The sequence below is a fragment of the Haemorhous mexicanus genome, chromosome 8 (genome assembly GCF_027477595.1).
Source record: "Haemorhous mexicanus isolate bHaeMex1 chromosome 8, bHaeMex1.pri, whole genome shotgun sequence".
In the NCBI taxonomy this organism is placed as follows: domain Eukaryota; kingdom Metazoa; phylum Chordata; class Aves; order Passeriformes; family Fringillidae; genus Haemorhous; species Haemorhous mexicanus.
Genome location: NC_082348.1, coordinates 26,176,328 through 26,191,250, shown reverse-complemented (window position 1 = coordinate 26,191,250; position 14,923 = coordinate 26,176,328). Strand labels below are relative to the sequence as shown.

Genomic DNA, 14,923 nt, shown 5'->3' with positions numbered 1-14,923 from the left:
TAACTCAAAAATTCAAAGAAAGAAGGGAGACAGAATGAGGAGCTTCATTTCTTGCAGACATAAATAAGGAGGAAACAACAAACTGTGGCAAGTAGTGTATGGTTGAGTATCTGCCTGTATGGCAAATCATCTCAGCCCCACAAGTGAACCTAGAAACCTTTGGCTACAGAAAAGGACTGTGGCAGGCCTTGCTTTCCCTGGAAGCAGGAAGGACACTGGGAGTGGAGGCCAGTGTGACCAAAGTAGCTGTGTCCCCAAAAGCAATTCTCACTTTTGGCTTGGCTGACAGTAAGAGCAGCCAAGTCCTGCCCTACCCCAGCAGGTGTGGCTGAGCCTTATCCCCAGGGCATCTGAGAAGCCTGACTCAGCCCTGCAGGAACAGAGTGTGAATGGTGAATTTTACTGATAGATTTTTCTTTGGGTGCATGAGCCACTTGCCCTTGTGAAAGTCTCCTCATGATTTCCCTGTGTGACCTCATACACTCACCTCTGCCAGCTCTCCCCTGCAGAAATGACCACTTTTATTTGCTTTTGGTTTGCTAATGGGAATTGAAAGTAAAACAACAATAATTATATTCCCCTTTGTTCCAGAGCAGTGATGCAGCTGCAGAACATACTTTGTGGAACACAGCCATGTCAGTCTTCTATTTGTTTCCATTCAGGGCTCTTTCCCTATTTACTTCTTGCTAATTCTGATGTTATGGAAATTCTCCATGTGCGGGAGATTATACACATCTGCTCACTGCCATGACCCAAACCACATTCTATTGGATAAGAAGGTTAATTTTCCCCAGGCAGGAAAGCTCAACTATACCAAAATATTTGTATAAATTCAGCCTTTCATGTTAACCTGAAACCTTGTCATTCTCCATCCAGGGAAGACCTGGAATGTTTTGATTCCTGGAATTTAAATGGCACATTTGGGTATTCTGCTTTTATGTCAGGGGATCTTCTTTCAGCTCTCAGTACCATGGGGAAAGTCTGTGAGAAATCCACAAATGGTGATCTGAGCTGAAGTCATGCTTTGGGGATCACTGATGCCTCTTTTACAATGAGGCTGCCTGAGGACAGCTGGTCTGTGGGAGGTGATTAAGGAAAGCAAGTCTGTATTTACTATGCAGTGTCTGAGCAAATGGCATTTCCAGACAGGGCTCACATGAGCACTGGAAAAATGTTAAGGATGCAAATATTGAGAAATGTTGGAAACAACTGATGCAGGTGCATTTCAATTCACAGGACAGGAGCTTTCCAGCACCCTCTACCACGGTCCATCAAGTCCTTTTGAGAACAAGGACATACAGTCAGTAGAGAGCAGGCAGGTGGCTTGGGCAGATAATGGACAAAAGCCAGTGGGCAGCACCTCGAGTACACGAGGTGGATTTGAGGAAGGAGAAAGCATGAAGGGAGGCTAGGGAGACTTGTTTCAGGCATCAGCAACACTGTAGAACTCAGCATTTGTCTTTGGCCCAATTTCTTTGTTGTTGCTGCCAAGTGCTAACAGGAAAGGATAGTGTGAGGCGTTGTGATAAAGAGGGTACAGAGGTTGTACAGCTCGTTTTACCCATGCCACTTAGTGTAACAGGCCTGCAAGAAGATCTTAGGAAAGGTACAGGCCTTTTGCTTTCCCCTGTCACCTACTGCAGCCTTTGTTTGGGAGAAGTTCATGCCACAAGCTATCAGATTTCCTAATCAGAATGACAAGAAATACAGCTTTCTTAAGCTACTTTTGTGCACAAGGGACTGTGCCTGGGGAGGGAGATTGGCTTGTGCTCTGTTCCTGGTTTTGTTCCTGACAGCTTGTGTGCTTTGCAGGTGACTGGTATTTTGCCAGTCTGCTGTAATATTGAAATTACACCTGTTTTCTCCAACCCCTTCCCTTTCTCTCCCTTTGTCTTCCTTCCTCTTTCCTCTTATTGGAAAGGTAATAATTGATCCTTGCATATATGTTGTAAAGAGTAACTTCCAGCACCTCCAGGTCTCTGGATTGGTTAAAAAATCAGATCTGGCACAACTCACTGTGGCAGGGCATAGGTCTGACTAGCCCAGGAGGTAGGCATTGCTGATGCACACATCAGCTGTTTGATGCAGCCAATGTGTGTGGATGACCAGAGAATTTCCTGCAGGATTGATCTCTGCTGAGGTGGAAACACTTTACTGGGAACCTGTATATTTTTTGCCAATCCAAGAATTTTCTTGCAGGACCAATAACAATTCTGAATCAGGCCTTGGAAGTGGCTGGCTTAAAATCACGATTAAGCAGGCTAACTTTATTTATTGTTTGTTTCTGGAAAACCAGAATGCAACTAAATCATGTGTTTGAGCTTCACCCTGTGATCATGAGGGATGGAAATGTGCTTTTAAGGCACAGACAAGCAGAAGTTCCCATCCATTTACATAAGCTGTGAACTGAGACTGAGACTGACATGAGAAGTATTTGCAGCCAGGCAGAAGCAAGCAGCAGTGTCAAGAAGACTTGATCTGGGCACTGTGTTAACCCCAGCTCAGCTGCCAGCCACAGGAAGGGCTCACAGGTTCTCCTGTGGCAAACCAACCGCCTCGGGAATCCTTCCCCTGTCCTGGGCTGAGGTGCAGGAGGCAGGCAGAGGAACTGGACTCTGCTGGGGAGGTGGGGGAGGGAAGCAGGAGGAAGGGCAGAGTAGTTTCAGGATGAGCCCTTGGTGGGATGCCAGCTGGAAGAGCTGTGGCTCCGTGCTGGCGTGTGGCAGAGCTCAGAACAGCTCTTGCAGGCTGAGCTCTTGCTCAGCGTGCAGCCATGAGGCAGGTGCCCCTCCTTGGGGGAGGTGGGACAGCTCAGGACAGCTCGGGGTGGGCCTCACGGAGAAGAGACACCCTGCAGGCTCACCATGATGGAGCACCAGCTTAGCCATGCCAGCCACAACTGCTGGAGATGTCTGCCTGCTCGTGCTGAGCAGAACCAGCCTGACACCTTGGCTGAGCACTTGGCTGTGAACAGCAGCAGAGCTGGGGCTTTCCCACCTGTGCTTTCTTCCTCTCCAAGATGACATCCTCTCTCTCAGTGATGGCTCTCTGGCTCTCCTGGAGGCACTCAGGCTGAACGGGAGATGCAGTGCATGAGGACAGGATGGTACCACAGAGACAAATTGATGTCTGGTTCAGATGTGACCAAACAAGTTAAAAGCTCCCCTGCCGCCCATGGCTGAGTGCAAGGGAGGATTCAGGACTCTGCTTGATCCATTCTTTCCCAGTAAGTGTTTTCCCAAATTGGAGAAGCACATGCTCATGCTTCATCACACGCTCTGCTCAAGTTGATGACTTTAACTGCAGAGCTAGTATATGTCTGTGGAGAGAGAAGAAAAATCATTTTGTCACTGCCTCTCGATGCATGAATAAACCCTGCCAACATGCTTTCCACCAACTCTTTACCTTTTCTAAATGTTATATGAACAAGTAGAAGCAAAATAAGATTTTAGGCCTGAATCAGAAAGAGTGAATTCTCTTCTCTTAAGTGTCAGTAGTTCCATGCCTATTCATCACTTACACAGGATGTTCATCATCCTACAACATGGTCATAAAACCTACAGTATTGAAGTATTGTCACTTGCCAAATTAATTTATAGTGTCAACATTTGAAACAAATATTTTATAGTGTGTAATTCCATTGTCCTCACAGTACAGAAATTGTGCTGGTGCCTTGCCAGAGCAATCAGTGTTTAATGTTTGTAAATGAAGAATTTCTTCTGTAATTTGCACATGTTCTTCTAACATGAGACTGTAAATACAGAAATGCATTACATGTCTAAACACAACACAAATACAGACAAATCTATTATATTTGCAAGCTCTGTAAATATGAACTAAAAATGCTAAGTTAAATTCCTTACTTCCTAAAAGGTAGGAAAGTTTTATTATTGAATGGGAAGAATTGTGCCAATTATCATTCAGCATCCTGTAGGGTACCTGGGGGAGATTATACTGACCCTTGTTTAAGTGAACTAGGCCACTTCTCCCAGTGTTACTGACAAAAAGAGTCTGGGATGTGGTGGACAACATGTTTTTCCTGCTGCTTATTCTCTTCCTTCATCCCCATTCAAGAAGAGTTTCAGGTCCCATCACTGAAGAAAGTGAGACTCCAGTTGCTCCTTCAGCAGCTGGACACTCACCATAGGGTTATTGTTTAGTGCTGCTGCTGACTTGCATGGCCCATGCTCAGAAAACAGATCTGCATGCATGGAAAAACATGTCACATGTAGGTGAGCTTGGCACTGGCTTCTAAAGGAATTAACCTCGTGCTTCTCCCAGGTAATTACGTGTGCCAGGAATGTGCAGTGAGAGCATCTCCCAAGCCTGCATGTAAGTGTTGCATTGAGAACTAAGTTTCTTTGTCAAAAATGTGTTACCTTAATGCCAGTGAGGCACTGAAGCCTCTGAATGTTATTTCTGTGACAACTTTTCTTAAAGATTGTACCTTATAAAATGTGACAGAAGTGCATTTTGCGTTTTTCTTATTGCGGGGAGTTTGATTTATGTCCAAGGTCCCATCTGTTGTTTTTTATTGTTTTAATCTTAATACCTTATTTCAATCTGTTTGCCTTCTCAAATCTCCATAGTTATTCTGGAATATTAACTAGGCTCTTACAGGTTTTGCATGAAGCAAATTCTATTATATTTGTCCTATTTTTTAAATGTCTTTTTCTCCGGTTGATGTTCAACACCCACATAAACAAGCAAAACAAACTCATTCTGCAGGAGAGAGACAAGAAATGTGATGAAATATCCTGAGGCATAATCCAATGTTTAGATTAGACTCCCAGAATCTTTTAGTCTTTCAACCTTCAATATTGCTTACATTAACTGTAGGTTTAAAAAACCAATTTCAGGCAGTAGATTGCCCTCGACATGTGCTGCTTTGCATTTGTTTAATTTTGGAACAAGACAATAGCATATTTGAAGCTGCTTGAAGTACAGTCATTTTCTGTAAAGTTTACTATTACAATTATTTTAACAGAAGATTTATCATAGATATTATTATGAGCCATGAGCAGTACTACTCACACATTTTCAGTCTGTAGTACCAGAAAACTCCCTAGGTATTATCTGTTTTATTAGCTATACAGCAGCATTTGGTCCTCTCAGCTTAGTTAAACCTCTTTGACTCTTGTTTCTCTTCTTTTCCTTTGGTGTTAGCAGTTGAACAATTCCCTGACTTGTTTACATCCCTGCTTTCAGCAGGTTCCAGATTTGTTCATGCAGCTCTGTGTGTTTGATCAGTCTGCCCTTGAGGGCATTCAATATGCTTCAGCCTTTGGATTGATTTGTTTGTATCTGCAGCATTTACCACAGGCTGTATTTTAAGGAAGAGCCAACAGCTTGCACATAAGGGGCTGCTGCCATACCTAGGCTTCATCTCTAAAAGGCAGATGCACACATTGCTGGTAGAAGGCTCACAGCCTCTGTGGTGATGAGGAGTTTCATTCCTGTTTTTTGGATCACTGTTGGCACCATTACATTGGGTGTTATGGCCAGAGTTAGAGTGTCATGGATCTGAAGAAACCCCAGCCTAGAGGTTCCACATGAAACCATAAGAAATGTGTTGCTTAGAGGTGGCTTGGACAGCATTTGGCAAAGTGTGCAGGCAGAAAGGGAGGTGACAGCTGAAAGAAGCCCAGAGCCTGAGAGGTGTGAATTGCAAGGAGAGTCTGGGGGATCCAAATCCAAGTCATTTGGGGCTGGGGTTTCATTTGGGGCTGGGGTTTTGTTTTGAGGGTTTGGGTTATTTTGTAATTGAAAACAAGTTTCAAAACTATTTTCAAGTTCATAATCCTGCTTTAGCTCTTTCCATTATTTCCATAAGGTGTAGGAGTAAGATCCTGTTGTAACACATTTGTTGCAGTTTAAACAAATGAATGTAAGAAGTACACGGTGTTTGAGTAGGTCTGAGTACATGACTTTACATGTCAAGCTCTCACGTCTGCTGCGTGCGAAGCAACACAACTGATGATGAGCAGTGCACATGAATGCTTTGCTTTATATTCTCACAGCTACTCTGTGGAGCAGTGTCAGCTCTGCAGTGTGACAATAATGTGGGAAGTACTATCTATAATTGTAACAGGTATCTTCTGCCATCAAAGTCGTGACTTGGCTCCATAGCATGCAGCGTGAAAATAAATATGAATCAGTACCTGTCACTCTGGCCTCTTCAAAACAGTAACAGGAATAAAAATGCTAGCAGAATATTTTGTGCTTTAGAAGTATCTTCATGGCCCACTGCTTGCAAGTATTGGGAGATACTGCTTCCTAATATTTCTGAAGAGTGTAAACTGGGATGAAAGTCTGCTGCACAGCTGTACAGGCACCGGGAGTGGGTGCTGTCACAGTGGGAAGAACTGCGTCTTCTGCTCTTGACTGAAAACTGTAGCAGAGAAGTGAAACAAATGCTGCATAAATTACCCTTCTTTAGGATAACTGCAGTGTTCTGGGCTGCTGTTGTGGTTTAACCTGTCAGGCAGCTGACAGGTTAACCCCACACAGCTGCTCTCTCACTTGCTCTTTCCCAGTGGGTGGGGGAAGTGAACTGAGGGGGAAAAAAATGAAAATTTGTGGGTTAAGATACCATTCGATAGGGCATATGATGATGATAATAGATATGAATATAGTAGATATTACATATATATAAAATATAGATAGCAATAATAGAATAATACAGAAAGCAAGCGGTGCAGACTGCGGTTGCCCAGCCAGTCCCTGAGCAGCAGCCCCAGCCTGCTTTCCCCCTCATTCACGTGCTGAGCTTGCTGCTGTGGGGTGCAGAACATCCCATTGTCCCGTTGGGGTCAGCTGTCCTGCCTGTGACCCCAGCTTCTTGTGCCCCCCAGCCTCCTTGCTGGTGAGACTAGGTGAGAAGCTGAAAAGTCCAGGTTTCCCCTGGTTCTTTCTGCCAGCAGCTCCAGGTAGGGCTATTCTCTAGCTGTGGTGTTTTACTAGTTGGTGAAAACATAGCTGTTATTTGTTGATTACATCCCTTGGGTTCTGACGATGTCATCTTGCCATTTAGTTCCTAAAAACTTGTTCTCCTTGTGTCTTGACCTGGCTTTGTGTTATGGCAAAACTGGCTTTCAGAAGGATTCAAACTATTTTCTTCCCCTTCTCAAAAATTTATTCTGCTGTGTTGCCCCACAGATGAGTCACAGAAACTACCAAAGGACAAAGCAGCAGACAGGTTCCATTTGTTTCTCTGGACATGCTGGGTGCTGGTTTTCTACCTCCTGGGGGTTTACCTGTGGAGAGCTTTAAAGCTGAGGTTCTGTTTTTCAATATGTACATGGAGTCACTGAGGGAATGACAAGATCTGTTCATCCCCAGTGATGCAGTACACAGCTTGTACTGTTCTCTGCCTCTCACCCATTCCCAGCGAGGGGAACACTGTCTCACAAATATTTCAATAATTATGGGTAATCTGGGATTTTGATGCCTTGCCACATTGTACCAGCAGTGCTGGTGATGGCCACAGGAAAATGACTGGGAAATGTCCCTGTGTGTAATTTTCAAGGTAACAAGTAAATTGCAGAGTTGGAGGAAGGGATACAATAGGGCTGATGGTGATCTGCCGGGCTCCTGGTGCCTTCTCTCGCCAGCCACTTTCAGGAGTAGCACAGGGTAACTCTTAATACTGGGCACAGCCTTTTGCAGAAGGTTTTGATTGACCCCTACAGCTCTCTTTCAGGCCCTATTACTAGCATTTACAGTACCCGTGAGAGAGCATAATGCCTTTCAAAATAAAAGTAATTAATCCAGAACGCAAGAGCTTACTTGACAACCTCATCACTACATCTGTCCTGTTCTCTTTTGCCAGTCTGATTCCTCACAAACAGCTCTCGACTCTAATAAGAGCTTTACCCTCCAAGGCTTTGGGTAGGCCAGTATCCAGGCATCCCTTAGAAGGACCAGTGTCTTGGTTTTCAGGTTTAACTTGTCAGCCACAAGGATGGAGCTCTTCAAAGGGGAATTAGGGATTTTTGAGTGAAGCGGGCTTCAATCAGAAACAGCAAAGGAGAGTGGAAAAAAAGAAACCCAAGCACAACCAAGATGAATAGAGACCAATATGTAAGTTGCTGTCACACCATTTGTATCATATCAATGCTTTTCAATTGCAACATGCAACTTGTTGGAGCAGTATTGAAAAGAATTTGTGTAAGTACTGGTAGTTCAGAAGGCATTTGCAATAAAGACAGAAAAAAGGTTTACTGATTCTCATGTTGAGGGTACGAACGTATATTTACCTTGCATCTAAATAAGCAAACACATGAACTAAGGCCTGTTCCATGCATTCATTCACTGCTGTGGTGTATAAATTCAGTTAAGAGGATACCAGCAGTTAACAAATATTATTAAAAGATTACAATGAAGATGGAACTAATCTGGCCTAACGGAGGAGAGTAAACACAGCAGTTAAGGGAAAAGAGGGTCAAGTCTGCCTGGATATTGCCCACGTCTCTGGTGCCATCATCGGTAACACCGAGCTGGTGGCAAAGCGATTGGATAAACCGCTGTGGAGCCCCGTCCCCTCCTGGAGCGCACCTCGGGCTAGGAATGATGGACTAGGGATAATGGTCCCTCAGAACAGGACCGAGAGGAGGGGAAGCCGCCGCCAGCTCGCAGCTCTGCCCGTGGCGGCGGCGGCCCGGCGTGAGGGGGAGGCGTGAGGGGGAGTCGGGAGCGCGCCCCGTTCCCGCCGGGGCCGCCCCGCCGCACGCGCGGGGGGGAGCGCGAGGCCCCGCCGCCGCCCGCGTGCGGCTCTTTAAGCGCTGCCCCCGCCCCGCGCCCCCCCCCCCGGACCCCCGCGCGGGCTCGGCCACTCAGGCGCGCGCCCCGCAGCCAATGGGCGCGCCGTAGTTGCGCGAGCTGAGCGGCGCCGCACCCAATGGGAGGGCGCGGTGGGCGGGGCGCGCGGCCGGGGCACTATTGTTGATGAGGCGCACGGAGGCTGCGGGTGCCGCGGCGCGGAGGGCACGGGAGCGGGACGGGAACCAGGACGGGGCTGTGGCGGCCGCAGCCGCCACCTGAGGCGTCGGACCCCGCGAGCTGCGGCCCGCGCCTCGCACCCTTCCCTCTCTTCCCCGCCTCAGGCCGCCTTCCGCGAGCCCCGGCTCCCGACGGACAATGTCCCACCAGCGCGTGAGGCGCGGCGGTTCCCCGACCCCCGCCACCACCCTGGCGGGGGGAGGCGGCGCGGCGGCGGCGGGCGGCGGAGCAGCGGGAGCGAGCAGCCGCCTCCAGCCCATGCGGGCCACGGTGCCCTTCCAGCTCAAGCAGCAGCAGCAGCAACAACATGGCAGCCCCACGAGGAGCGGTGGCGGCCCGGGAGCGGGGCTCCCACGCGCGGCACCCCCCGGCAGCGGCGGGCGCGGCGGCACCGCCACGGCCCCGCCGGGGGGAGCGGGCAGCGGCGGCGGCGCCGCCTCTTCGCGGGGCAGCCCCACGCGTGGCCATGGCGGGGCGCGGGGCAGCCCCCCGCGGCACCACCACCTGCCGCCCCCGCCGCCGCCACCGGGCAGCGGGGCCTCGCCCTGCTCCTCGCCGGTGCCTCCGCTGCCGGAGGGCAGGGTCCGGCACCACCACCGGCGGCAGTCGCCGGAGCCGGGCAGGAGCTCCCCAGAGAGGAAGAGTCCCAGCTCCCCCGTCTGCAAAGGTGAGCGACGGGGGGTCCGGGCCAGCGGCGAAGGGCACGTCCCGGCCGGGCGCGGGGTGCAGGGCTGGGGCCGGCGGTGCCTTCGAGCGTGCCGTGCCCCGGGGCAGAGGTAGGGACGGGGCTGTGCCCGGGCTGGTGCTCGCCCTGCCCCTTCTCTGGCCGGCGGCAGGGCTTGCCGGGTGTGTGTGCGTGGAAGGGCTCGTTGCTTTTGTTGCTGCTCTGTTGCGCCCTGGCTTTCAGAAGAGGAATAGAGAGCCAAGCGTGCCATGTGGGGGTTGTGACCGCTTCTGTAGTACCGCGAGTACTGCCTCGGATTCAGGAGGGTAGATGTACTTAAGGTGCTTGGGCACAAACTTAAGGTGAATTTGGTGTTTGGGGGCTGTTGTGGAGCCTTTACATTTACCGTTTCTGCACACCTCGTGCCAGATGGTGTATGTGGTTGTTATCCAAACAGTGTCCCTAAGCTTGTAATTAATGATCTAACTAGTGCTGTAGGCATGGCACATAGGTGTAGAACCAAAGTATTCAATGTCTCTCTTAGTAGTTGCTTTCAGCATGAAACCTGCAGAAGGACGTGTGTACTTGAGAGTGATGACAAGCTTGTGCTACAGTGAAGATAGAAAATAGCGTGGCAATAGCATACGTGTTGTAACAAACTCCATTTTAACTTCTTGAATAATTAAATCTTAGTGGGAATGCTTGACTATAAGTAATATATGGCATCAGGCTGAGGATAATAGAGGCTGACATATGTAAGTCCCTTTTATTTTTGGGTTAAAAGTTTGCTCAGAAATGCATCAGTGAGGTTTTGTATTCATGTTCTCAGATCTGTTACGTTTAAGATACCAAAGCTTGCAGCTACTCATTTCCATGAAATTGCCTGTGGTAATCTAAAGAGTAAAGCTGACTAATATGCAGAAGTGTACATGTGGAAATCTAGGACTAGCCCTCCCCTTTAACACTTCTGCTTCTCCTAATACTCCTCCCCCTTTCTAAAATAATGATTGTAGCCAGACTACCACGTTGGGTTTCTCCTTTTTTCCTGTCCTGGCTTTTGAGGAGTAGTACTGCCAAATGAGACAATCATAACCAGTTGGTACAAGATGACTGTGTGCCTCCTAGTCTGCCAGTGTAAGAGAGGACTGATAAGGTTCTGAGTTAGATTTTCCACTTTCCAGATAAGAGTAATGAGGGTTTTATTAAGGCTGTAATATATTAAAGGCTTTGGATCGAGGAACGTGTGTATTCTTCATTTGAGATTCTTGTTAATCAGTAACCTGAAAGACTTTATCCATATCACAGAATCCTGTCTTTTTCCTGTGAACTTCATGAAACTCTTGCTTAAGATACAATCTGCTGGCCTGGAGAATGAGGAAGAGTGTGGTTAGCCTTGAGGTCCAGGTTCAAAAACTGTTTGTAAAGGCATGTGTCAGACCAGTTAGGGTGGAAGAATTGCACTGTCTTTTAGTCACTGTGGAGAAGCCTGTTGAAACCATGCTGGCCTCTCTACTGCTTTGAAGAATTAACATGTATAAGGAAAGAAGTCATTTTATCACTCTACTGTGTTAAGATAACTCCACTAGCTTTTTACAAGATGTGTGAAAACAGAAGAGTGGTGTCCATTTAATTGCTTCCACATGTTCCAGTTCCTGAGCAGTACTTGTACTGGCCCCAAATGCAAGCTAAACCTCTTTCCTATTGCTTAACATTTGTGTGGTGTAGTCTAGTGCTTGGTAGAAGCTGAGTTAACTTCAGGTTTTTTCCTCATCTAAATGAGTAAACAGTGTTAGCTGAGAACATGGAGGTGGAACTTTTTTTACCAGTGAGGCAATGGTTGTGCAGACACACAGGACACTTGAGGATATTGGTGAGAATCACTTGGGCTTTTCTGTTTCTTGCTTTCGGTTAATGATGGCTTTTGTTCATTCCTACAGCTGCAGGCGTATTTCTTTAGATAAAAATGAACCTTGAGGTTAGACAAATGATAGCTTTTTTACTGAGCTTAGATACTGGTTGTATCTAAATATAAGTTGTATGCTTCAGACTCAGTTTTAAATATTTCAGATTTTCTTTCCTGGAAAACAGTTGAATAGTTTTGAACTTAGTTTTCATGAATCTGCTTTACACTTGAGAGCCCTAACTTGTGACTTTACAAATGTGACTTCTGTGGGTTTTGGGTGTGGTTTTTGGAGGGTCTTTTTAGCCCTTGTTTTCTGATCTGAATTGCAATTAAATGTTGGAAATACTCAACTGAATTTTCTGTTGATTATGGGATAATTACAAGTGGAAGATTGTGTCCTATAATTTCTAGTTTTCCTTGCTTTTCTTGCCACTTATCTCCCTCCTAAATATGACCAGAAACCTAGATCTTGCTACTACCTGTTTTTCATCTTTTACTTTGTCTTTCTGCAGTCTTTAGCACTTCTTTCCCAGAATTCAGCTTCCAGTTGCCTGTTAATGTGTTCTGCCCTTCCCATCACTGGTGAGGCCTCACTTCTACAGTGCAATCTCTGTCCTGCAATCTCCAGTTTTGGTTCAGTTTTCCCGTATGCCTCTTCAGCTGTCAGCAAGCCTCCCATTAGAGGCCATTGTTTTGACCTACTACTACACTGCTGTTACATGACCTAGTGCTTACACATTTCTCTATCTTCATTGGTTTTGCCTTGGTTTATTCGCTGAGTAAAGATCTAATGGGATCTTGTTATTTGTGTCCTTATATGAAACACGTCTTGGAGGAGTTGGGCTGCTCAGCTGCAAGACTGTTACAGTGTACCCGGCTGAGTAAACAAGAAGGTCAAGACCAGAGCCATAGCAGTAGTTTACTTTCAGGTGCCTTGAGGTAGTGACAGAGTTCTTTGCTAGGTGCTGGGCTTTCTGTTATATTCCAGTTGACTGTACTCAGTCTGAAAATTAAGGAGAAAAATTGGTTAGTTTTATTTGGAGGAAAACTTAATTATTTTGTTTATTGAAGGGTAATATTAAAACCTACTTGTGTAGCTGCAGACCTGTCAACCTTAATGACCAAGGTTTTGCAGTAGTTTTGAAAGATATCACTGTAGGATAAGAGAGAAGACTTTGTGTACCATTGCATTCCTGCTCTGCTTATCTAAGCTGTTTGACAAATGGTAGGAGTAAAGAAAGTGAATTCATTTTTGCAGCATCATACTGTACGTTTCTTGTGGCAAGCACTTTAGGGAAGTGCACTTATTTGGATTTAAAAAATATTATCATTTCGTAGCGTTAAGTAGCTTGAACATCTTGGGCTTTCTGAGGTTTGGTTTTGTAAAACACCACTAATTCTGTTATTCTTCTACAGTGGAACAATTACTAGTGAATAGCTCTCTTTAAATTTATGCAAGATTATCTTCTGAAGGGAGTATACACAGTTGGGTGGTGTGTCTGTTCTTAGTGCACTGAGTCTGTTCAGTTCTTATAATGAAACATGAAAAGCAGGTGAAGCCCCAGAAATCAGTTGCAGTTCTGGAAAATATGACTGTGCCAGCTGTGTATGGGAGAGATCCCATGAATGTCCTTTCTGGGGAAAAGCCTGACCAAAACAGAACAGAAAGGTCAGCTGTATGCCTCGATGCCAGAGGAGCTAGTTGGGTCCCACCTCTTCTCACTACTTTGGGTAGTCCACTTGTATAAAAAAAGCCTCAAGTGGAACTGTCAGGGAATTTGTGAGTTCAGTAGCATCCTGGGCTTTTCTGCTGCTTGTTTTCTCACAGTATGTGTTAGACTATGTTTCTTTGGTTTCTTTCATACCTTTCAATTAGTTATTGGTAAGCATCTCTATTTGTTCAGTTTTGTTCTTCAGTCCCACTGTTACAGTACCTGAACTTATGCTGCCTTTGGAGGTGCCTTTACTCTGCAAGAGGTGGTGTCACCTGATGATACCAGGTCACCTGTAGCAACTTCTGTTGGTCACCTGTACAGCAGTGACTGGTGAAAAGGTGGCAGCTTGCTTGTTATATCCCCACATGATGGACTTCATTGATCTGTGCTCTGTATGTTGGTTTTGTTCTATTAATTTGCTTTGCTTGAGACTGGATTGCAGAAATATTTTAATTTCTAAATAAATCCATACTAGTGGTGGATGGATAGGAGGGTTGATATTTTTCACAAATACTGGTTTAAAGAGATAATCAGGCCAATTAAAAGAGATCTAATATTTAAGAAGCGTCTATTTGATGAAACAGCTCCATTGTTTTTCATCAGCCACAGCTGTTGTAACTGTTATCTCTATGGAGGCAGATCTCTTGTTATGTAGGTCACATCAAGGAAAAATAGCAGCTGAACACTTGCTTCAAGTATTGTAGGGGAAAGTGCAATGAAAACATTGTGTATGTTCCCATTGAAATGTTTTGAAACAGTAAGAATTGTGTAGTAGATTTTGAATTTGTATAAAGACAGGTTACAAAGGTGGAAAAGTAAAAACATATCCAAACATCATTCCCCCATCTAAATAGAAATAATTTGAAAACAGAATTTTTTAAATGGGTTTTTAAATCAGAGGAAAAGAGTATTTACAGGCTTTGTGCCTTGAAATGAGCAGTTTCCCTTGAACTTAAATAGTAAACAGGCTCTTCAGTTCTCATTCTCTCTGTTCATCAAAATAGTCTTCCAGTTGCTTTTTGTTTTGCTTGTGGCAGGGAGGAGAGGGTAATAGATTCTGCCTGTCCAGTTTTGAAGCTGTCTGCTGCAGTGGCTTTTGCAGATGATGTGGCTGACTACGTACACTTCCTGATTTATAATTTTTTTTTCACATCCTTTCTGTTTCCCCTTGGTAAGAAGAGAGAAGCTTCTTGAAGAGGAAGAATAATAACTGAGAAGAAAAAAAACCCAGGGAGGATATGGCAGCTAATTCTAAGACAAATAACATATTTGATTTAACTTTGGAAGCCGGTGTAATTTTTAAGGAATGGGATGTTGCGTTAGCATGCCACATTGTCCTATAGTACACACAAAGGGAATAGTTTTGAAGTCATCTGATACAGACCCTTCAGTGTGCTGTGTGGTGGTAATAGTAGTCAGAGAATTTCTTTGATACAGGAGGCGTCTTAAGTGCAAACTCCAAAACATGTTTGCTGGTACACCCTGAGAGCAAATGTGCTATGAGTAAGGTTGTATCATTGTTGGTACTTGTAGAAATAATAACGGAGATGAGGTTTCCTGACTGCTTTGTGTGAGTGTGGCTGATTATAGTGCCAGCAATTGTTTCCTTATAGTTGAATTGAAATATTTCCCACATTTTTA

The 14,923-nt window shown here is 45.7% G+C and overlaps 1 protein-coding gene across 1 annotated transcript in view; it reads left to right on the top strand.

Moving 5' to 3' along the window:
• Positions 1-8,999: 8,999 nt before the first annotated feature.
• The window catches only part of FAM117B (family with sequence similarity 117 member B), a 28,445-nt gene continuing 22,521 nt past the window's right edge, over positions 9,000-14,923 (top strand). Inside the window, exon 1 of the mRNA XM_059853302.1 lies at positions 9,000-9,667. Within this exon, the coding sequence (XP_059709285.1) occupies positions 9,139-9,667 (529 nt within the window). The 5' untranslated portion in view covers positions 9,000-9,138. The remainder of the gene's footprint in view (positions 9,668-14,923) is intronic.